Below are 24,798 nucleotides of genomic sequence, written 5' to 3' on the forward strand. Positions count from 1 at the left end.
TTTTTACCTTTAATTTTAAGAAATGTATTAACAATACCAGTATTTAACCCCGAGGCGCTGTGTGTACTCTCCAACCTTTCAACGTTAGAAAAAAACACAAAGGGACAGATATAGCAAAGGTTTTTACCCATTCTGTGTCTGGGAAAAAGTGTTTGCACATATGGCCCAAAGATACTTCCAAGGAAGGAAAAAAAGCATTACGAAACAGCAGGTTGGCTACATACAGGACAATGCTGCCATCTAGTGGCATTCGCGGGAACCCTTTTTGTATCGAGCAGATTTTATAAATGTAGTAAATAAATCTGTCTAAATTTGAAATAAAGATTCCTTACCCGAACAACAGCGACCGCAGAACTGGAACAAAAAAAGTGTTTGAAGGCGTTAATGGAAGTTGGGAAGTGTCCTCATTTCTCACGGAAGAGAGATACTTACTAATTTTCCTTGAAGTAATATGGATCTTTTGCCTCACCTAGATCGTTTTGAGCAAGGCAGTGTGAAAAGAACGCTTGGAACCAAACCATAATCTGTTTTAGGATTGTACTGATCAATTTAGAAGTGGGGAGAGAAGGATGCCTCAATTAATAGCTCTGTTGCATTATACACACAGTCTTGAAAAACACTGGGGGGCAACGAGACAAATATTTTAGGTCTCACTCATTGCGAGTGAGGTTCACACAACAGGAAGCCAAAACGAGGTTTATTTGCCAAGTGACCAGAAGCCCACGACCAGAGAGGACCGTCCCGCTTGGTGATCTGCAAAACTGGAAAACAGCGCAGTAGGCAATATCCTTCAGCGGGCAGTTCTAAGCTCCAAAACATGGAAGCCTATACATAAACTCACAGGGCGAGTCAAGCCAAGTACCCCACTGTGACTTTTAGGGACATATCCCGATATGATATGTTCTTGATACTTTGACACCTAACCCACACCAACACAAAACTACTATACATCACATACTACACGTTCACAGCACTTTAAATGGCATACCTGGTCAGAAAGGCTAGAAAATACTCTCTAAAATGTGTCCCTATTGAAAGCATCCCCGGAGAGCTACAGATGCTTCAGTGAGTCATTCAATCCCAGAGGGAGTCCTCTTACAGAGCAACTCATTTAATGGGAGAAACTGTTTTGTACACAATAGAGTAATATTCACATATTACAATGGCTAAGTGTATAGTGTATTGAGGATTTGGGGCTTGTTTTAGATTTCGGCAGACGGGTTACTCTGTAACAGCTGTGACAGATATCCCGTCCGCCAAAATGTAAATCCCATTATTTCCAATGGGATTTATATTTCGGCAGACAGGATATCTGTAACCGCTGTAAGGGAGTAACCCATTGGCCGAAATATAAAGCAGGCCCTAAGTGCAATTATTTTCATTTTACATGCAGTCTGATTTGTCATTTCACTTCTGTCACTTGCTATGTCATTCCAATTAGATCTCACTCTAGAGAATTTTCAGAACTTTACAGAATTTTCAGAACTCTGATAAAGTTGCCTCAGCTTGTCAAACATCGTATAGAATTTCTTCAACCCTAATAACTCAAGGACAGTACAGTTCTGAATATATTGCAACTGGTTCCGGACCCTTTCTGGAAGCCCTTGATAAACCAATGTTCACAAAAGAGGCATAAAAGGCTGGATTTCCACAATTTTTCCTGGGAAATTTGATAAAAGTGGCACCCAGGAAACCCCCAGTGAGGGCCTATCTTACTGTTATGCCACTCAGGCATTTTCTCAGTGGGCTGCAGGCTAGATTGCTGCTTTCACAGGTGGGTGGGTTGCCGTGACCCAACCATGCAGTAGCCATAACCACATTCTAGTAATGACCTGTAGAGTGAGTCTGGTTTAAATATGTTTACCAGGACTGATTTTGATTTCAAGTCTGGTCCTGTTCTTCTTGAGGTGTTGATGGTAGCCAGGTTTCCACCAGAGTCTTGGAGGGGCAGAGTCATGTCTCACGCTGCCCATGAGGTTTCCTGCTCACTGTATGGCATATATGGAACCTGCTGGGGGTCTGCTAGTGAATGCAGATGGCTTCTCAGTGCCAGTCGCTGACATGTTTATCTGATGCTGCATGGGGCACCACTTGAATAGGTCTTCACAGTCTTTAGGACTTTCAGGCATCAAACAAGTGCAGTTAGTGGTGAGATACTGAAAGGGCTCCTTTCCTCTTCGAAAGGCACAAGTGTCGCTCTGCATGTTGAGTTTTTCCTGTACTCCTCTTTCCCTGTCAAATCAGAGGCACACTGTCTTAGGGCCTGATTACGAGCTGGTTGGTGTATTCCGACTCCTGCCTAAACCCCAGTTTATGCATGAGTCGGAATTACGAGTTGGAAGGTATTTGATTTATCAGACGCGTTAAATTCCTCAAACTTTGTCAAATTTCGGCAGGTCAGACCTACCAAAATTTAACAGGGGGAAAAGCATAGGTATTTACTGTATCATGCAGATTTTGGTGCATTAAACACCAAAATCCACATTTTATTCCCCAGAAATTCGTTATAAGTGCTATTTTTTGCACTCTTTAAATAACGTACCTCATGGCGTCGTTATTTATGAAATGCATTCAATAGCACCTGTACTCGTAGTCAGGGACTTAGATGGGTAAATGGGATTGCGCTTCAGCTTCTACAAAAGCTTAATCTGCCTCGGTAGGCCTCTGGAGTATTTCCCAGGGTCGGTTACCTTATGTGTAAGCTGGGGTAAATTGCACCAGTTCCATGACGACCCTGCTGTCAGACAGACAGCAGCCTATACCATCAAGAGCAATGAGACAAGAGACAGCTCCACATGGAACATAAAAGTAAACAAAAGGAACCTACAGCACTACAAAGCATCCCTTATCAGCTCCTTACTAAAGTGGCCTGTGGTAAACCAGGCAATGAGTACATCTGATCCTAAGGGATTGTGGTGTGAATGAAAGATGTGCACATCTTTTATCCCATAGCAACAAGCCTAGGCTACCTCAAACAAAACAGGCCATACGTGAAGCCTATGCAAGGCTTACCAAATTAATATTTGGACAAATGTCTTGACAAAGTGAGTTGTCTCATACTGTTGTGTTAACATGTTGTATTCCCACATATTAATAACAGTTTTTATAAATGGCATCATACATAGAGTTATAAATAGGTAAATATAAACGAAAGGGGTGTTTGTTACCAAACAAAGCATTCCGAATGGCATGAAATAGGTAAGAGCAAAGCTTTAGTGGCCCATAATGCTAGTTTGAACTCGGCATTGAAAAACATCCCCTTTATTCACAGTTACAGATCTACAATAAATATGAGTTTCAGACCTGGCCACTGTTGTGAACAGGCTTTTCAAACTGCTGTTTTACTAATAGAAATGAACATAAACTAATACACACCACAAACACATCACAAGCTCACACATCCACCCATGCTACAAACATCTGCACACAACACAAATAGCATCTCAAGGCATGACATCTGTTAACCCGGGAATATTTGTTTGGTATTTAACATAAGAAAACATAAAATCACACTAAAAAAATAATAAATAATCTAATCTAAAAATGATATTATTTTAGTTGCTTTTCGCACAGGCTGTAAGGTGTAGATGGTTGTACAGAAAAGCCAGGAGTGGCCCCGAGTGAAAGCTGTAACCATAGCTAAAGATTTAAAGTGAAAACACGCAAACCAATGTCAACCGCTTTAAAATTCTGAGAGATGGAAATGCACGCTTCTGCCCCGGAAAACCCGACTGCAATCTTTGGGGCTACTAATGTGGAACTCAGTAATAAAGTATTTTATTTGTAGTTACAACTGTGGCCACCATCTGGAGGGAACTCCCACTTGTAGCACAGCACTCTCCTGCATCTGTACACTTTTTTCCCTTTGATTGCAATTTTTCTCATAGTAACAGTAGTCTAGATGTTATCCTCATCAGCAGGGTCAATGAAATCTCATTAGAAATGCAATAAAGCCATAGTAAATATGTATCTAAGAGTTGCCACACGTTTTTGTGATTTAATTTGAAGTGGTAGTACTGCATTACAAATAGGTAGTGTACCATCATAGCCCAGGAAACCACAAGCATAAGAGCGAGCAGAAATCCTGTGCTAACCGGTAGTTTTAAATACAGAACATGCAGAAACCTATCCGCACACTGCGCTCCAGTGAAAGATACATCTGTGGTAATGTCACAAACACCAGGCACAGTAAAGCAATTACCGACTCAAAGTATTATTTACTACACGTTATCCGTCAAGCTGTAAAGGAGCGCCCTAGGCAGATCACTGCGCTTACAATTGGATACAGGGTGTAGAATTGAAAAGAAGAGGTTTATTTCAGTGACTCTTAGGACGGTGGGATTACAGGTGTTCACTCACCCCAGCCCTTTGGTACAATGAGATATTGTAACATTCAGCACAACGCCTTTACCATAGAGCACTCGCATGTAATAAGCACCAATACAGTATGCTCATGTACCCAAAGCACAAAGCAAGCAGGATACAACAAATTCATAACTCCTTGTCTCTCATCGCCCTTTTGTTCGCACAGGCACTCTACTGCCATTGTTCTATTTCCAAACACTGCTGGGTAAAAACTCTCTATCTAAATCTCTCCCTCCTTGCCTGTTACTGAATAAAGAAGGCCATTGGTTTTGTTTCCTCTTTCTGACGAGACAGCGTCCCCTGTGAGCCAGGTTCTCTCTCCCTGTCTTTTTCTCTCTATTGCTGGTTCTCCCTTTTTTCATAAGAAATTCCTTCATCCCACTTCTTTCCCCCATATGATAGGGCCCTCTACAGGGTCATGAAAATGAGAAACTGACGGGGCACTGACTTCCATAGTGTCCGGCAGGAGTTACATGACTGGGTGGTTGCAATGCATCAAGGACATTCCGTGTGAGGCCCTGGCCATGCAACGTGCCAGACCAAAAGGAGTTTAAAGCAGGTTCAGAGCTTGCAGGTGAGGGGATGATCCGTAAGCGAACACCATTCGAAGAGTAGACATTCACCATGGAAGACGAAGGAGCACTGAGGGTGCCCTGCAATGGTGGCATGTTCATGTCGCCATCGGATTGCCAATGTGAGCGGCACTGTTTATGCTCTTTTTTTATGGACTGTAAAAGTAATACCTTATACCTTAATGCTATATAATGAGAAGCTATTCAGTAAAGAGCAGGTACTTATTCACTCAACCTTGTATGAGAGCGGCATCAACTTGAATCATGTCCATCATCTCAAGTCCTTCCTCATCCCTCTAATGTATGAAAATCTACAGATGGAAAGAAAGGAGGAGAAATGCAAAGAGGTAATCCCTATCCGGACATCCTTTAGAGGAAAGCAGAATTCCAGTCCAACCTCGCATTTCAGTGCCATCACCCTTTGTTGTTAGGAGAATGGGGACCTGCACACAGACACCTGGAATATTGATTAATTGGTCAATCATGTTTTCCCTCCTTGGGTGCAATCTGGACATTCCGACTTCAAATAAAGAACTCTAGTGACTGACTCCATTATCTATATGAATTATGATAAATGCGAATCCACAGAACATAGTTGCAGAAAATGCATCCAGAATATTGAGTCAGACTATGTTGTCAATTGAACTCTAAAAAAGATTTCTACTGGCCCTCATGGGAAGATTCCCTCTTCCAAATATCATCATCCTCCCTTGCTTACTATATGTTTCCAAGGCCATGTGACTGTTTAAAAGTAAGTCATTGTTCAAGAGTTTAAACACTTCCATGCACTTCTATTGCAATGGAAATCGTGGCAAAATTGCAGAACAAAAGTACTCAGTATTCAGAGGGAAGACTGAGAGTTCTATGTTTTTAATCCATGTAGACTAACTATAACTCGTGGTGCCTTGGTTTGAAGCAAAACCATTTACATCAGTGGATGAGTTAATAAAGGTCACCATGGTGGTAATGTCAACAGATCATCTCATAGAACTCTCAACCATGATGCACACAATGCAGGAGGGCCACGATGACTGACTGTGATAGGACCTTTTACATGCCAGAGCTTCCAATTCGTGGCAACAAAGAGTTTCCATGCACCAGGACTTCTGGGATGGCAAAGAGCAACAATATACGATGGTGATGAGCATTCTTGAGATTTGGATGGGATTTCCTAACATCCCTGAAACTCACACAGTGAATCTAACTATCAATACAACTATACAGATTGGGAGAGCTATATTGAACCTCTACTACCAATAAATAATGTCAGAGACTGGTGGAAGTCTGATTTAACAAGTACATATTCTGGCTCAGGACATGTGAAAAAAACAGATTATTGTGATACAGTAAACAATGTAAACGAATACTTGTACGTCTAAAGAGAGCTCGTATTTTTGTTAATTGTGCTGGGTCCTAGGGGTGGTAATATAAATAGGAACAGCTAAATGGTCCGACTCGTCTCAAGGAATTGAGCCTTGGTGGGTTAGTCAAAGCACAGCACAGTTGTGATAAGTAACTGAGGTAGGGATAACGAGAAAGGAATCTCACACACCTTAAGGGGAGTGGTCTCCAGGGACGTTAATATGACCAAGTTACATATTCGTACAATGTTAGACTGAGGCTGAAGAGATGAATTCATAAAAGTCAGCAATGACGTTTATTTCAGATGAGATGAAATGTACCAAAGAAGATAGGTGTGGGAGTTAGTCTGGCAAAAAGTATTCATAAGATCGGGGGGATGAACTCATAACATGGATGGAGATCCTGTGAATGATGGCAAGGCTCTCCACTGCTTAGCGTGTGCGTGGCTGGTGGGTAATTGTATGAATGGCAGGTATAAATTCAAGCGGGAGTTTGCCATGTCTTCGTGATTAGGAGAATATCTTAGGTTATCAGGTCAACAATGCCAGAGGAACTGATAATGATGAGATTCTTATTAGAGGCTAAAGGAAGTATCGGGGTATTTGATTGATGACTGGAAAACAGTGGTAGGATATGTAAGAAGAGGAAGAAGACACACGAAACGTATCTACTTTGTAGGTAGAAGAGTTTAGCCCACAGCCCTACCAGGCACAAAGAGGGAGTTGCAATACGACCTGCCATTTGCAGCTTTGGCACAATGCAATGGGGTTACATTCGCTGTATGATATGGTACAGTGATGCTAAAGGAAAAGGCAGAGAGGCTTCAGCAGGTAAGACAATGATGGACTCCTCCAAATTACATAACATCACTGCAAAATTGTTCCTGGAGCCAAGCGTAGGAGTGGTGACTCCTCAGATGCAGGATGTTGCTGGAGTGACATACGGAGGCCACAGGGAGCTCAAAATGTCATTTTCAGCAGGCATCTAACCTTGATAACAGTTTCAATTGAGAAGGATTGCCAAGTGCCTTACAGGGGAGTTCAACTGACCTATGAACAAATGAAGGAAGGGTTAGACAGAAATGGGATGAAGCATTGTGTATATTCATTGAAATGAATAGAATAATAGACAGGATAAGCTGCATCATTATAGAAGTGGCCACACGTGCAGTGAGCTGCGATTTGGTCTAGGGCTGTTGTAAGGATGGAATGATAGACAATCATAGCTTTGCACCCCTTGTCACTATAGAGTAAACAGCATTTCGAGTGGGCTCAGTGAATGGCAGTGAAGAAACAGTGCAACCTCTGGGCACAAGTCTTAGATTTTAATAGAGTCACAAAAGTAAAGGCTGCAAGTAACAGTCATGAATCTGTTTTACCTTGTAGAATCCGTGTATTTACTTACAAGGGCTTATATAGACATACAGAACATTTTAAATCAGACTCGTTCTCTCACTGGATGGTAGCTCAGAGTGTGTGCATTGTGGCCTTTACACATTTGAAATATAACCAGCTTCATCAGACGTCTTGTGGTAAATACCCACGTCGTCTTCAATCTCTTAATGTTAGCAGGTCATCAGAGGCTCAAGAAAAGCATAAATTTCTATTCTCATGATGTTGAGATGGTGGACTTTGTGAACACTGGCTGAGGTGTACCATAAACATGAAAGGAGTATGTTCTCCATACAGACTAACAGTGATGACCGTCAACAAAATAGAGTACATGGACTTGACATCAGCTTGACTAGCTTGGGTAGGAATTTGGCAAGGAGCAGCATCACTGTTTATCACTTCAGTGGAAGATTCTTGTGCTACCTAAAGATTTCACTAATGGAATTGGATGAAGAACTGTAACTGGAGGATAAAGAGATGTGTAAGCAAGATGTGATCCAAGCATCACTTTATGAAATATAAAGGTAACTTGTGATGGGCATTAGGCCCATACTATAAAGGTCTAATAAACTGTCAAGCAAACAATCTGCCTGATGACTGACACAGGCACATAAAGGTTCCACCACCAGCCATCCAACAGCCTTCCAACAGGCTGGCCAGGACTGGCAAAGTGCCAGCCTGGACCTAGCGGTTTTTGCATGCCTTGTTGCCATTAAGGTCGCACTGCAATATCACACACTTTAGGCGTAAGCCCTGTTATCCCCGGGGCTATCCATCAATCACCCTGTTAGCTCACCCTCTCCTATCTCGAAACAGTGTGGGATGGATTCCATAGACTCACTGACCCTACCCCATCCTGTGACAAGATGAGAAATGGTGAGGTGAAAAAGCAATAAACAAAACATTGAAAAGTGCAGTGAATGCTGTATTTGCTGCACAGACATCAGTTTTCAGTTTCCTGCTTTAGAGGTTGAGGCAGAAAAAAGCAGTGTACATGCCAGAGTGTCCACGCGCCAACAGCTGAGGAGCTGAAGAGATCAGTGTATGATGCTGAAGGTAGGTAAGCAACAACATTTTGTTAAATGTTGGGTGTGTGCATGTGCAAGAGAGAGTGTGTGAATGTGTGTGAATGTGTGTGCGTGTGTGTATGAATGTGTGAGTGAAAATTAGTCAAAATGAGTGAAACTTTGAATGAGAATCGGTGAGTCAGAGAAAGGGAGAACCAACACACTACATTAGAGTGAAACTGAGTGAGTGACAGTAAGAGTAGGTGCAAATGAGTGAATGACAGTGAGTGAGTATGAATGAGTGAATGGGAGTGAGTTTAAGTGAGATTGAGTTTTAGTACGCAAATGTAAGTTGTCAGAAGTGAGTTTGTATGTGTCAGTGTGAGTGAGAGGCAGAAAAGTGATCGAGAATGAGTGAGACAAACTGTTAGTGCGAATGAGTGAGTATGAGTGAGAATAAGTGATACTGAGAGTGAAACTGTGAGATTGAAAATAAGAATGAATGCATGTGAGTGAAGAGTGTGAGAGAGTGAATGTAAGTGAGAATGAATGAGTGTGAGTAAGAATGAGCTTGAAATAAATGAATGGATGTACATAAGCATGAGGGTGTGTGTGTCTGTCTGTGTGTGCAGCCATGCTTAACACACACGTAGGTAAACCTTGACAAACCCCGACAAACTAGTGTGCTATGGGGACCAGTATCGAAAGTGTGTTTAGGTACTTTCTAGCGAGGGCATGAAAAAAAATAAAAGCACAGTTACATTTGCTTCAGTCGCTGCATAACCCACTCCAGTATTAAAGGCACGTGTGGAATTAGAATAGCAAACAGTTACACACTCCATTATGGTCAATGATTAATTCTCGTATACATATACAAGTGATGATATGCGTGAGTGTTACCTTTACAAATTTGCTGGTGACCCTGGCATACTGGAGGTTATTTTGGCATTACGAGTACTAGTGCTGAAATGTTAGTGCTGGCATATTTAAAGTAATTCTTGGCACAATGGAGGACAACAATGGCATGTGGGATGGGGCCAGAGATAGGCAACCAAGGCAAAATGCTAACCTGGACATCCTGGAGGTAATTTTTGACATATGGGTCATCCATGGCATATGGATGACATGTATGACAACATTCTGCCATATTGTGTGTAACTCTCGTCATAAGGGGCATCCATGACAAAATGCTGGCCCTGGCACAATGGAGGTAATTACGGACATATGGGGGGCGCAGGGATCTACTCCTGAGCAGTGTCAGACTACATAGGCATGACACAGTAAGGGCTTTTGACCCTATTTGTGTGAATATGGTACTTTAAACTGCACTATTTGACCCCATTTTTTCAAAATCCCTCTTAGAAGTCAGGTTCTCTAGCTTTGCTTGCTTTCTAAAATTCGGGGCTGGATTTGAGCCCCTCTCAAAGGTCACCAGCCGCCTTTGAATGGAATAGAAGCTCAGGGAAGGAGAGGAAAATGGATCTATCCGCTCATGGAAGGAAGGGAATCAGAGGAAAATCTGCGCAGGGAAAACGAGGAAGCACGCTGCTTTCTTACCAAGGAGCGAGATGAAACCTGTAGAGCTCCACACACATGAAAAATACATAACAGATCAGACGTTCTTTCATAGACTTAGAAAGGGAATGGGCTGTTAAATTGACTTGTCTCTTCCTGGAGAATTTCCCTGATCTGTCACCCCCAGTTCACCTGTAAACACTTTAAATTAAATTAAATAAGTATGTATTCTGCATAGTGCACCAGGAGAGAGCTACCTGAAAGGCATCATTTCGTGAAGTACCTGGGTCATGGTCCCACAAAGCAAATGCAAATCATGAAATCGCTAACTTGTTGACTGAGAAATGTTGTTTTGAGGGACATCTCTTTGTGTGTCGTAGGCCATCCATGCAGAACTTTCCAAACTAGTGAAAAGGCAAAAAGGACTCCCAGAAACAGCTGGCACTGGCAGACCGAAGACCAGAGCTCTACTGAAGATCAGAGGCGATCTCAACCCGCTGATGCCACGCCGTAACAGCAACTGGAAGCAGGTAAGTGCCAACATCCTTGCGTCTGCTTCATTACTGACACAGAGAAAAGAAATAGAAAACATGAGAGAAAGGGGGAGAGAGAATGAAAGAGGTAGAAAGAAAGAGAGGGTGAAACGAGAGATAGAGAGAGAGATCGATGAAAGTGGGTTAGAGAAAGAGAGGGAGTAGACAGAACAAAAGAGAAAGAGAGCGAGGGACTGGGGAAGAGAGAGAAAGATAGAGAGTGAGAGAGGTAGGAAGAAATAGAGGGTAAGGCATTGACAGAGAAAAGGCGATATGGAAAAAAAGAGTCAAGGAGAGTGAGGACTAGAGACGGGGTAGAAAGATAAAGAGGATGAGGGACTCTAAGAGAGAAAGAGATAGTAACATAGAGGCAGAAAGAGAGGTAGAAGGAAATAGAGAAGGTGAAAACGTATGGAGGAAGAGTGATATGGAGAAAGAGCGAGATAGTCAAAGAGAGGGGGAGAGAGAGAAAGGTAAGAAGAAAGAGGCTGTGGGACTGAAAGACAATGAAAGAGAGAGAGAGGGAGGGAGAAAGAGAACAGAGAGAGAGAAAGAGACAGAGAGAGGGAGACAACTTGTTTGGACAGAGCTTCACCACCTATGATCAAGACGTCCAGCAGTCCAGTTATTCATATGGACCTGTGCTATATACAGGATAGGTTTGTGCAAGTCAGTGTACCTTGCTTCTAACACCGGGGCCCAGATTGCAAGTTCAGCAGAACACTGCACTGTACAAACTACAAGTGTGTTGTGTGTGCACTCTGTTCCTTGGGGCTCATTTTAGGTAAGCCCTCAAGGACACAGCGCAGTCCATCTCACAAATGGGGAATCACAACGGAATGTCTGCATTTGTCGATGTCACCTCTGAGTAGAGGTGTCTACTGATCTCGATTCTGAATAGAAATTCCACTTAGATGCCAAATAGAGTGTGTAGGGGGACGTGGCCAAGATGGCAGAAGGGGGAGACACACTTCTCGCTACTCCGCTTGTTTGGTGCTATTAAGCATTTATTTAGAGGAATTCAGGCCCATATTTATACTTTTTTAGCGCCGCATTTGCATCATTTGTTGACGGAAAAGCGGCGCATACTTACAAACTACCATTATATTTTGTACGTTTGCGCCGCTTTTGTGTCAAAAAATGACGCAAATGCGGCGCTAAAAAAGTATAAATATGGGCCTCAGTCACTTCTGGAAATCACCTCTGGACACTTTCCCAGGCGACTGGAGACACTAAAATTGGAATTGGTCATAATTCCGGGGCAGTCAGAGCTCTCTATGCTGTGACCATATAAGACTAGTGCGTGTCTCTCCACTTTCAGACTAGGGGAGGAGTCTTTGATGCTCGGACAACGCTTTAACAGGGGGATTTGGCATGTCCGCTCATGAAAAGACCCATGGTTGCCTGCAGCTCTCCCCAGAGGTTAGGTAGTCTGGGACAGGCACGTTCTGCATCAGTCGACCCTCTGCAAGGCAGAAGGGTGCTGCTCCGAATAACCTCCATACACAACAGTGAAGCCTGGGCGGCCATGACACCAGCGAGGCCCTGGTGAAAGCATTGTGAAGAAGTCCAGTGGGTGGTCACACAGCAGCACAAGGCACGCCACAGCAGTGGCAATGTTGGCTCGTCTATGAGCTGACTACTCGGAAGGTGACCAAAAGTGTACTAGAGGTGGGCTCGGTTCAGTTAAATGCTTGGTTGAGGTGTTTTCTCAATTGCTTCGCTCTCAGTAAAGCCTCCATTGACAAAAAAGAAGAGCAAGAACAAGAAATGCAGGCTCAGGTAATCAGCATGGCTATCAAATCGATCCCTTTCCTCTCAAGAAAGTTTTAATGCAGTTGCACAAAGCAGCTCAGTTTCACAGTCTACAGCTGAAGTCACAATCTCCCTTATGCATAAACCAGACAAAATCCCAAAAGAAATGTGGTTCTCACTGTGTGATCTATATTTTATGTGTTGATGCAAAAACCTACACTAAAATCCTGACCACGAGATTAGAGAAATTAATGCTATAATTGTTATACCCTGACCAAACGGGTTTATCGTTTATCAGCGAATAACACAAAAAAGAAGCATTATATATTATAAACATTATCCACAAATCAGCCCGTGTTTTTTTAGATCAGAGAACGCTTCTGCTGAGTAAGTGGAGATTGCCTTTGGGAGGGCCACCTCTGTCAAGGGTTTGGCCCGGGATTCACCTCGCTGGCCATTGCAAGATATGTAGGCTCCATTGTTCATATGAGTCTAAATGGGCGGTCACCTCATCCAATTGAAGTCTGTGGGTGGACCAGGCAGAAGTGTCCCATCTCCTCTCCACTTTATATTTAGATCCACTTGCCCACAGGGGTAACCAAGAACCCGTGATTGAAGAAAGATAAATAGGAATTTATTAGTTTGAATTATCCTTATTTGCAGGTGGCATTGCAGTCTCATCCACAAACTCTAAAGGATCTTTACCATAACCCATCAACATTTTGGAAGAATTTGGCAAAACAGTTGCCTTCAAAGTTAACCTAGCTAAGTTCAGCGACACTACCGATTAATGCTCCCCCTGAATTGTCCGACTGGTTTAAACCTCTCCCTTCAAACGAAGCATGGGCATTGTCAAATGCCTGTGAGTTCACCTACGTGCCACAGTTGCAGGCACAAAGAGGCTAAATTGTCCCTCGCTTGGCAGATAGTAAGGCAGAAGCCTAGAGCTGTCACAATTTGACCATTTTTTGTATATTAGGGTAGCTACCATTAAAATGTCAATATGATCAAGGACCATTTTTCTGCCCATGTCTATTCCTCCACAAGTCCTAGATCAACCCCAAAGGACTTACAAACTTTTTATTAGAGGCGGGGGAATCACAGATCCAGTCAAAATTTAGTTATTGAACTGACAAATAGGGAGGTCTGGTCAGGTAGAGCTCTGTGGCAAATAACCTGGGAAAATGCAAATGATAAGCTACTTAACATGACCTTGTCCCTAATCACAAGAGCAACATTAATGATTATAACATTTATTTGGCACCATTTACACTGTTACACTGTTTCTGGGAAATGACATGTTCCCTAGATCTTGATAGAGAGGTCTTTGGCACCTGGCAAAAAGCGTGTTGCAATACATTTGGTGACTTGTTCCTAAAAGGTAAAATTAGAACATTGGAAGAGATCAAAGAAAACGCTGGGCCCTTGACTGGTAGCACTTTGAGTAATTACAAATCCTTGTCTGGCTCAGGAGCATAGGATGTAGTAGATTAGGTAGACTTTGTATTGGGGAAATGGAGATTTAGACCTTGAGATTCAGAAAGAAATGACAGTGTTCAGTGGCTGACTTGCAAGCATGATGCCCAGCTCTCAAGCAGTGCTTAGTTTGTAAAATACTAAGTGCCTGATTTAGATCTTGGCGGTAACAATCCCGCCATCGGTTTTCCACTGGAAAACCTGTCCGCCAGCTTGGCAGTACACCCACCCGCCCGACTTAGATGTTGACAGTGCTCCAAATGTAGTCTTTCTAACCAGCCCCATACAGTAAACGAGAAACATGTTTGTGTCTCTGGAAACACACATTAAAACGTGGCTATAAAGGGATGATTATCCCTACCGATCCTGTGTAATTTGAGTAGTTACATCTGCACAGGTGCTTACTGGAGACTGGCTCCCAGATATGATTGACACAACAGAAAGGAATGTCAGAACTGGAACACTGATACAAAGCAGCCAAGATTAACAAAGGTTGCAACTTGACACACAACTCAAATAATATTGAGGCTAGCTTTTCAAACCACAAGGTTAAATGGGAAAGAGCATGTTAAGCCAATGACAATCCCTTTCTTGGCTAGGCTTTAGGTGTAACAGGCTGCAAAACACCTATCAGGGATGAGGCAGTGGATTATAACTCTCTCACTAGTCCTCTCAAGAAAGCAATTATTTTACAGGGAGGCGTGCAAACAAAAGGCATGTAAACTAAAAGAATACTTAGATTTAGAGGTTGACGAGGAGAAGCTATGTTCATTCACCAACTACATATGTTCTAAGGCATAGAAGAACATGTTACAAAAGTAGAAGTAATCTCCTGACGAGGAAACACTGAAAAGGAAAATCACCAATAGAACCAGGGAGGAAAAACCAGAGAACACCCAAATGAAAAAATAACAGTGTGTTGGGTGAGAATACTACAGCAGTTGGAAAAGTCCTATATTCACTAAGATTGCCAGGGAGCTAACATCTTCCAGAGTCCACTACGTATGGTGATCCAGAAGTTCTACAGAAAACCTCTGAACATGCCCCCATGCTGTACGCACCTCCGATGCCCAGGTGCCAAGTACATTCATCCACAAGCACCAACGTATCCCCAGCATAAGGCTCCTCTTCTGTGTCTGTGTGCACATTTCATGTACTTCAGTTTTGCTTTAATCACGTTATGCTGTATCTTGATGAATGTAAGGAAATGTCTAATTTTGCATGCTCACACCCATATTTGTAGACTGATGCATGTGTTTTTTTCACTCTGAGAGTAAAATGAGGCCTGCTAACCAGACCTCAGTGCTAGTGTTTTAACCCTATACAAATTGCTTGTTTAATTAGATACAACCAATTGGCAAGACCTGACTTACTTATAACTTCCTAGTGTATGGTACCCAGGGCATGGAAGGCAGAGTGTCCACTCATGGCCGCAGCACTGTTTGTGTCACCCTTTGTTAAAAACATAGAAAATGACTCACAGCCTGGCACTGCACACTGGAAGGGCAGTGTATTCACTGCCACTTCGACTTTGCCATTTAAACCTATGGCCAAGGCACCACATCCCTTAGCATTATATGTAAGTATCCCCTAAGGAAGGCATTTTGAGTCTGATGGCAGGGAGCAATATTTTGCTAAGTAAGACATATGTTTTACGTTATGTCTTAGCAGCAACACTTCCAAATTGTTGTTTTGCTGTTGGTAAAGTTGATAGCCCCATTGGCTAATATAGAGTTACCAGGTGACATCCCAACCCATCTAACGTTGGACTGGGAGTACCAAACAGGGTCATGTGAATTATCTAATTAATTGTGACACTGAAAGTGACCTGATGCCTAGCTCAAAATTAATGTCACTCTTAATGGCAAGTAGCTTTTAGAAAGCTTCCCCTCTGTGCGCTGCTTGTCCAGCAGCCTCTCAAAGGAACACATACTCAAATAGGTTTGCGATGTCTGGGGAGATGTGTGACCCAGACACAGGAACAAATAGGCAGTGCCGCAGCAGCAAGGTTTCATCTCCTCTGCCCGGATAGCCACTTGAGGGGTTAGCCAAGAGGTATGCTTCAAAAGTGAAGTCGCCTTTGATGGGCTGCCTAGCCCAACACCCCTGAGCAGGATGCCTTTTTTCCTGTAGACAGTGTGGAGACATGGCAGGAGAGGGGAAATTCGCCCTCAATCCGATTTTACCATGGGCGTGTTGCCATCAGGAAGCGACTCTAGCAAGGGTGGGCTACTTTGCTCCTTATGACCAAGGAAGGGCCGTGCCATCTTGAAAGGGGCAAGAATGTGGCATTATGGGATAGCCAGATACCACACATCACAAGAACTTTATGCACTAGGTAGGAGGGGACCCAGTAGTCTATTGACTAGTGACCGCGTGGTACCCTCAGGGCATTTTGCTGGGATAAATATGGCACCTCTGGCACATTGACTCTCAGTACCTGCTGGACTTGAAAGGAGGACGAGAAGAAGACCACTTTTCACACAAAGAGAGGCTGCAATGCTAGAATGAGCTGCACCTGCTGCACGTTGGACTATCAGAGTTTGGACCCTGTTCTGGGTGCCTAGCTTGGGGAAAAGTTGCTTCCCAGCTCCAGTCCGAAGCAATGACTCCAAGGGTCCGTTGGCTGACCTCCCAGACCGGCACTGGTGCCACTAAAGCTGGAAGAGCCCAAATCGCAGCTCTGGTAGCCACTGCAGAAGTCTTGCTGCTACTGGATGATGGGCACCCCAAAGGACAATTTGGAGAGTGATAATAGGTGCACTTGTGTCTGCTGGACCCGTGAGTTTTGGTTATGACCAGATTTGTCACCTAATGCGGACACCAGTCTCAGCAAAGATTTGCACCTTGACCACTGTGTTGTAAAAGCGCAGGTCTGCATCGGTAGCCCTTGGAACCCTGCAAAGAGGACTTCATGGGACACCAAGATCCATGGACAGAATCCCCCCACTCACCTGTGGACTGAGGACTTGGCTGGACTTCACCTCCCCATTGACTGCACATCAGGAGCCCCGTTGAGCTCTTTAGGCCTTCGTCCCTCAGCATTAGGACCATTCTATTATTGTCTATGGCAGTCGTCCTGTAAAGTTTGGATCTTGCTTTAAAAATGCTCTAGTGGCCAGGTAGCTGTCCACCAGAGTATCTGGTCTGGGCCCCTAGTCCTCTGTCCTGTCAGACTTCGTTGCCCAACTCGGGCTGGAATTGTCGAACTAAGGCCCATGTTTATGGAAAGTTAGCATCACCTAAGCGTCATTTATTTTGACCCCAAAGTGGCGCTAATTTAACTCCATATTTATATTTTGACACTAGACCCGTCTAGCATCAAAATATTGGAGCTAGCGTCATTTTTAGGAAGCACCAACCCACCTTGCGTCTCATTGTGACAATGAGATGCAAGGTAGGTGTTCCCTTCCTAAAAATGACGCTATCCCCCCAGCGCCATATTTACATCCCAACGCTGAAATAACATGCACCTCGGAGGCGGACCTAAGGAATGGCGCTAAGCCTGATTAGCGTCAAAATTTAATGCCTGGTCAGACAAAGCATTAAACTGCTGGTAGGCCGATTTCCATGGGGAAACACCATTGAATGGGCACATAGATGCCCACCCCAACCCCCAGTGTCACCACCACCCACACCACAGGGACACTACTGGAGGAGGGAGCACGTCCCAGGTAAGTGTACGTGTGTGTGTGTGGTGTGCCACTATGGGGCCCCTTACATGGGGCCCCCTGGCTGGCACTGGGTATGTTTGGGTTGCCTTAGGGATGCTGGGCCCCTGTGGTGTGTATTGGGGTTGTGGTGATGACTCCTGTCTATACCAAGACAGGAGTCATTTTTGGTTGCTTGGCGCTAGGCTGACAAGCGGCAGATATTTTACCACTAATCAGCCTATCATCATTTTTGACCCACTGGCGCCATTTCCCCTAGCGCCACCCATCACCGGCTAGCGTCTTTTTTTGAGACGCTAACCGTTCTTTAGCGCCATCGTGCGTCTTTTCTTAAAAATGGCACAGTGATGGCATTCGGGAATGGCATTAGCTCTTGTCAAAAAATTATGCACAACTCAATTTCATAAATATGGGCCTAACGGTTTCAAACTTTTCAAAAGTTTCCAAACTTTTTGTTGGCCTGTGCTTCTTTGTGTTTGATTTAAAAGTTATTATTTCTCAAATCCGTATCTCTGGAACCTCCGGTGGATTTTGATGATTAAAGTCTTGTTTCTTCCATGTTATGTGGCTTTCTTATTTCATTGTTTGGTTCTGTTAAATGCTTTACACATTGTTCCTTTGATAAGCCTTACTGCTCACAGCCACAGCTGCCCAGGGTTGAGCTTAAGCTGAATAACTATACCTGACGGGGCCCAATATGACAACCAGCTATATCATATCAAAACACCCAAATCCTCACAATGACTGAAGTGTAATATCTTATATAAGATACTGATAGATGGAACTTCTATTAGAAAAAAGAAGGTAAATTAGATCATAGAATAGATACCATAGGTGGATATGGATGGGATCTTTATAAGCAAATTTTGCTAAAAGAAGCCAATTCATCTAATCTTTTTAACATTTTATTGGGAGAAATTGTGATACTGTTCAATGGCCTGATTAAAACATTCAGTTTGGCCATTCATTTGTGGATGGTGACAAGTAGATTTATATTTAACCATTCATAGCTGCTTCAACAATGTGTTTCAAAACTTGGACATAAATTGAGAACTGCTGTCAATGACTACAATCTTTGGAAGTCTATGTCTTCTAGTGATTTCTTTTAAGTTTTAAGAAAATGTGTGTTAACTTTTTTCCTGGATGTTATTTCTTTGATGGAACAAAGCATGCTAGCTTCATTAAAGAATCCATTAGTACCAATAAAATTGTGAATTATTCGAATAGGGGAAAGTTCACTATAAAATATGTCGATATGTTAGACCAGAGTCATTGTACAGCTGCAAGAGAATGTAATAATCCCACTGTGTAAGTGGTCTGTCTTGGTTTGTGTACAAATGAAACACAACATTTTATACCACACTTTGCTACAAATTCAGCCATCAAAATGCACATGACAACAGTTCTTGTGGTTTACCAATTCCAGGATTTCATGACAAATGAGCCATATATCCCAATTCTGATAATTAGTATTTAACTCTACTTCAGCAACACACAACTTTCTTTTATGAAATAATAAATTGGCTGTCATACATCTATCCTCTGAAGCTTGTTGTATTCAGGATTCATCAATGCTCTTGCTGTTTTACTAGCTACCAAAAACAAAACTTCTGCTTCGTCTTTTTCAATCATTGAGTAGTCAGAATCAGAGGATAAATGGGAACAGCTTGTTTGGTATCTACCTAGCTAGATAAGGCATCTGCCTTCCCATGTTTGCGGCCTGGATGAAACATTATCTCATATGGAAACAGTGAAAAATTAAAGCTCATCATGCGTGTCTCACTCTAGACCATTTCATGCACTTGATCTACCACAAACTCTGATGATCTGTTCAAACTGTCACTGTATGCAGTTCACCCTCCAAATAATGCATCCAATGCTTGAACACCTCTTTTATAGTCAACAGCACTTCTAGAAGTTCTAGAATAAACCTCTCAACATGCTGCCATATTGTAAACATTCTCAGGACCCCACCTGCCAAGAGGTGGTCTTCCACAAGCACCAAAGCCAACAGAAATGTACAACCTGTGAAGCTGACCCGCTTGGGACTTTTCTCTACCTGTATCTACCCATTGGTTAATTATTTCTGACAAGGAGCAGCACATGATTGTCGGGGAAAGTACATCAGTGAAATGGAAAATAGCATTTATTAAAAAGGGGACTTAATAAATAATTGATAGTCAATGATGCAAACAAAGAGGTAAAGTTGCCCTGAACACAGATGTATTTTATCTTTAAGAGAATGTCTTCTTGATGAATTGCTCTGTGTGTAGGACGTCACAGAAGTTATCATTCTGAAGAGCTGGAGGTAGAAAAGGAGGGGGAGTATAGCAAAGTAAGAGTTCGAAGTACATGGTCAAAAGGGTAGGTCGCTCCCCCTGCCGCTGCAGCTCCACCAGCCCAGGCTCCTGAAACCTCCAAGCAAGCCCTGCGAAAATACAGTAAGTACTCCCCCCGCCCAGCCCCTCGCCCTGCCCCGCGCTACTCACCTCTTCTCCTGTGCCTCTGTCTTCTGCCTTCCGCTCTCCCCTCCTACCTCTCTCCGCTCCTCCGCCGTCCTTCTTCCCTTCGCTCTCTGCTCCTCTTCTGCAGCCCTCTTGCTGCGTGTTCTGCTCTTCCTCTTCCCCGCTCCTCTTCATCACCACGTTCTCTTCCTGCTTCTTTCATCATCTTTGGTCTTCTTCTGTGTTCTTCATCTGTATTCTTCATCTGTATTCTTCATCTGTGTTCTTCTTTCTTCCCTGCACCCCGTCCTGCGTGTTCTTTCTTCTTTCTTCATCTGTGTTCTTCATCTGTGTTCTTCTTTCTTCCCTGCACCCCGTCCTGCGTGTTCTCTCTTCTTCTTTGTCCTTCTTCTGTGTTCTTCTTCTGTGTACTTCATCTGTGTTCCTCTTCTGTGTACTTCATCTGTGTTTCTTCCTTCTCTTCTGCACCGCGACCTGCGTGTGCTTTCTTCTTTCTTCATCTGTATTCTTCATCTGTGTTCTTCGTATCCTCTGCTTCTCAGGTCTCTCCTCTTCTGCCTGACTCCTCTTCCTTGACTCTTCTCTCCTCCTCTTCTTTACCCTTCTTCTTGGCTCTTCTCTCCTCTGTTCTTCTGTCCTTGACTCCTCGCTCCTCTTCTTCTTTACCTTTCTTTCTTCTTGGCTCTTCTCTCTTCTGCTCTTCTGCTCCTGACTCCTCGCTCCTCTTCTTCTTTACCTTTCTTCTTGGCTCTTCTCTCTTATGCTCTTCTGCTCCTGACTCCTCGCTCCTCTTCTTCTTTACCTTCTTCTTGGCTCTTCTCTCTTCTGCTCTTCTGCTCCTGACTCCTCGCTCCTCTTCTTCTTTACCTTCTTCTTGGCTCTTCTCTCTTCTGCTCTTCTGCTCCTGGCTCTTCTCTCTGTCCTTCCTTACTCCCCTCCACCTCTGTAACCCCCCCTCCCCTATCTTCCTATATTTCTTCCTTACTCCCCTCCACCTTCAACCCCCCCTCCCCTATCTTTTCTCCCCTCCCCTCTACCTGATCCCCCCACCCTCCGCTTTCCCGCCACCACCTCCTGCTCGCCCCCGCCCCCCCCTGCTCCCATTCGTCGCCCCCCTCCCGCCCCCAGCTGACCCCTCCTCCCCCCTCCTCCCTCTTATGGAGGCCGCTGCGCGACAGAGTTAGCGACCCTTGACCCAAGGGTAGGTCGCTCCCCCTGCCGCTGCAGCTCCACCAGCCCAGGCTCCTGAAACCTCCAAGCAAGCCCTGCGTAAATACAGTAAGTACTCCCCCCGCCCAGCCCCTCGCCCTGCCCCGCGCTACTCACCTCTTCTCCTGTGCCTCTGTCTTCTGCCTTCCGCTCTCCCCTCCTACCTCTCTCCGCTCCTCCGCCGTCCTTCTTCCCTTCGCTCTCTGCTCCTCTTCTGCAGCCCTCTTGCTGCGTGTTCTGCTCTTCCTCTGCCCGCTCCTCTTCCTCACCGCATTCTCTTCCTGCTTCTTTCCTCATCTTTGGTCTTCTTCTGTGTTCTTCATCTGTATTCTTCATCTGTGTTCTTCTTTGTTCCCTGCACCCCGTCCTGCGTGTTCTCTCTTCTTCTTTGTCCTTCTTCTGTGTTCTTCTTCTGTGTACTTCATCTGTGTTCCTCTTCTGTGTACTTCATCTGTGTTTCTTCCTTCTCTTCTGCACCGCGACCTGCGTGTGCTTTCTTCTTTCTTCATCTGTATTCTTCATCTGTGTTCTTCGTATCCTCTGCTTCTCAGGTCTCTCCTCTTCTGCCTGACTCCTCTTCCTTGACTCTTCTCTCCTCCTCTTCTTTACCCTTCTTCTTGGCTCTTCTCTCCTCTGTTCTTCTGTTCTTGACTCATCGCTCCTCTTCTTCTTTACCTTTCTTTCTTCTTGGCTCTTCTCTCTTCTGCTCTTCTGCTCCTGACTCCTCGCTCCTCTTCTTCTTTACCTTTCTTCTTGGCTCTTCTCTCTTATGCTCTTCTGCTCCTGACTCCTCGCTCCTCTTCTTCTTTACCTTCTTCTTGGCTCTTCTCTCTTCTGCTCTTCTGCTCCTGGCTCTTCTCTCTGTCCTTCCTTACTCCCCTCCACCTCTGTAACCCCCCCTCCCCTATCTTCCTATCTTTCTTCCTTACTCCCCTCCACCTTCAACCCCCCCTCCCCTATCTTTTCTCCCCCCCTCTACTTGACCCCCCCACCCTCCGCTTTCCCACCGCCACCTCCTGCTCGCCCCGCCCCCCCTGCTCCCATTCGTCGCCCCCCTCCCACCTCCCGCTGACCCCTCCTCCCCCCCTCCTCCCTCTTATGGCGGCCGCGCCGCGCCGCTGGCGCGTCAAAGGCAAGCCCGTCTGCGCCCGTCCGCGCCTGGACCGCGCCCAGCGCCACGACCCCTGGTCCCCAGCACTCCCAAACCCCGCAGCACCGCTACGACCCCATCACCCTCCTCGCCCTCAACCCGGGGCGCTCCAGCACCTGCTTCCAAGCCAACCCGAAACGTACCCACGGACCCTACGTATGTCACACCTGCAAACTCACCTTCCACCACGAAACCACCACGCCCGCCAGCCCACGCGCCAACAACCACCTCAAATGCATCCTGATCAACGCACGCTCCGTCCACAAGCACGCCGTTGAACTTTGGGACCTCCTGGACTCCACCGCACCGGACGTCGCCTTCATCACTGAGACCTGGATGAACGCCTCCTCGGCCCCCGACACCGCCATAGCCATCCCCGACGGCTACAAGATTTCCAGGAGAGACCGCACCAACCAAGTAGGAGGAGGAATCGCCATCGTCTTCAAGGACTCCATCAACGTCACCACCTCCACCGAAGACACCCCCCTCGCCGCCGAACACCTGCACTTCCAGATCCACACCGACCCCAGGACCACCCTCAGAGGAACTCTCATCTACCGACCCCCTGGACCACGCGCCCTTTTCAGCAACTCTATCTCTGACTTCATCTCCCCGCACGCCCTTGCTTCGCCGGACTACATCCTCCTCGGTGACCTCAACTTCCACCTGGAACAGAACAACGACCCCAACACCACCGCCGTGCTCGACAACCTCGCCAACCTCGGTCTCAAGCAACTGGTGAACACCCCCACCCACATCGCCGGGCACACGCTCGACCCCATCTTCTCCGCCAGCAACCACGTATCCTTCAGCCACTCCTCCGCTATACACTGGACCGACCACAGATGTGTCCACTTCACCTTCTGACGCGAGACTAGCCACATCCGCACACAACCCATCCCACGGCGACAGTGGAACAAAATCCCTGCGGAACAGCTTCTCTCCACTCTCAGCGACAACCAACCCACCTTCTCCACCGACCCCAACGACGCAGCCCTCAGCCTCACGCATTGGATCACCAACTGCGCAGACAACCTCGCTCCCCTCAGACACCTCCCAAGACAGACCATCACCAAAAAAACCTCTGGTTCACTGATACCCTCAAGGAATAAAAAAAAAACTGCCGCACCCTCGAGAAAGCCTGGCGCAAGGACCACACCGCAGATAACATGACTGCCCTCAAGAACGCTACCCGCAAACACCACCAACTGATCCGCGCCGCCAAAAGAAATTCCTTCACAGACAGACTGGACAAAAATAGTCACAACAGCAGAGAACTCTTCAACATCGTCAAAGAGCTCTCCAACCCTATCGCCAACGCCAACGCCATCACGCCCTCACAAGATCTCTGCAACTCCCTCGCCACCTTCTTCCATCGTAAGATCACCGACCTACACAACAGCTTTGGACACCAAACCCAGCCAACCACCACAGAACCTACAACCCCAGCCATCACCCTCAACGCCTGGACTCACATCAACACGGAAGAGACCAAAGCCACCATGAACTCCATCCACTCCGGTGCCCCCTCGAACCCCTGCCCACACTTCATCTTCAACAAAGCCGACGACATCATCGCCCGCATCTCCAGACCATCATCAACAGCTCATTTTCTTCTGCCACCTTCCCCGAGAGCTGGAAACACGCTGAAGTCAACGCCCTACTGAAGAAACCTACGGCGGACCCAAGCGACCTGAAGAACTTCCGCCCCATCTCGCTCCTCCCCTTCCTTGCCAAAGTCATAGAGAAGACCGTCAACAAGCAACTTACCAACTTCCTTGAAGACAACAACCTACTCGACCCCTCTCAGTCCGGATTCCGAGCCAATCACAGCACAGAAACCGCCCTCATCTCAGTCACAGACGACATCAGAACCCTGATGGACAACGGAGAAACAGTCGCCCTCATCCTCCTCGACCTCTCGGCTGCCTTCGACACCGTCTGCCACCGCACCCTAATAACCCGCCTCCGCTCCACTGGGATCCAAGGACAGGCCCTGGACTGGATCACCTCCTTCCTCTCCAACTGCTCCCAAAGAGTCTACCTCCCACCTTTCCGCTCAGACCCCACCGAGATCATCTGCAGCGTCCCACAAGGCTCCTCGCTCAGCCCGACTCTCTTCAATGTCTACATGAGCCCCCTCGCCGACATCGTACGCAAACACAGCATCATCATCACCTCCTACGCCGACGACACTCAGCTGATACTTTCCCTCACCAAGGACCCCACCAGCGCCAAGACCAACCTTCAAGATGGAATGAAAGACGTCGCAGATTGGATGAAACTCAGCCGTCTGAAACTGAACTCAGACAAAACGGAAGTCCTCA

At 45.5% G+C, this 24,798-nt stretch overlaps 1 protein-coding gene across 1 annotated transcript in view; it reads left to right on the top strand.

The window, feature by feature from the left end:
- The window catches only part of LOC138284148 (uncharacterized), a 285,937-nt gene that overhangs the window by 256,520 nt on the left and 4,619 nt on the right, over positions 1-24,798 (top strand). Inside the window, exon 7 of the mRNA XM_069222631.1 lies at positions 10,593-10,742. Within this exon, the coding sequence (XP_069078732.1) occupies positions 10,593-10,742 (150 nt within the window). The remainder of the gene's footprint in view (positions 1-10,592; positions 10,743-24,798) is intronic.

Source organism: Pleurodeles waltl, chromosome 3_1 (genome assembly GCF_031143425.1).
Source record: "Pleurodeles waltl isolate 20211129_DDA chromosome 3_1, aPleWal1.hap1.20221129, whole genome shotgun sequence".
Classification (NCBI taxonomy): Eukaryota; Metazoa; Chordata; class Amphibia; order Caudata; family Salamandridae; genus Pleurodeles; species Pleurodeles waltl.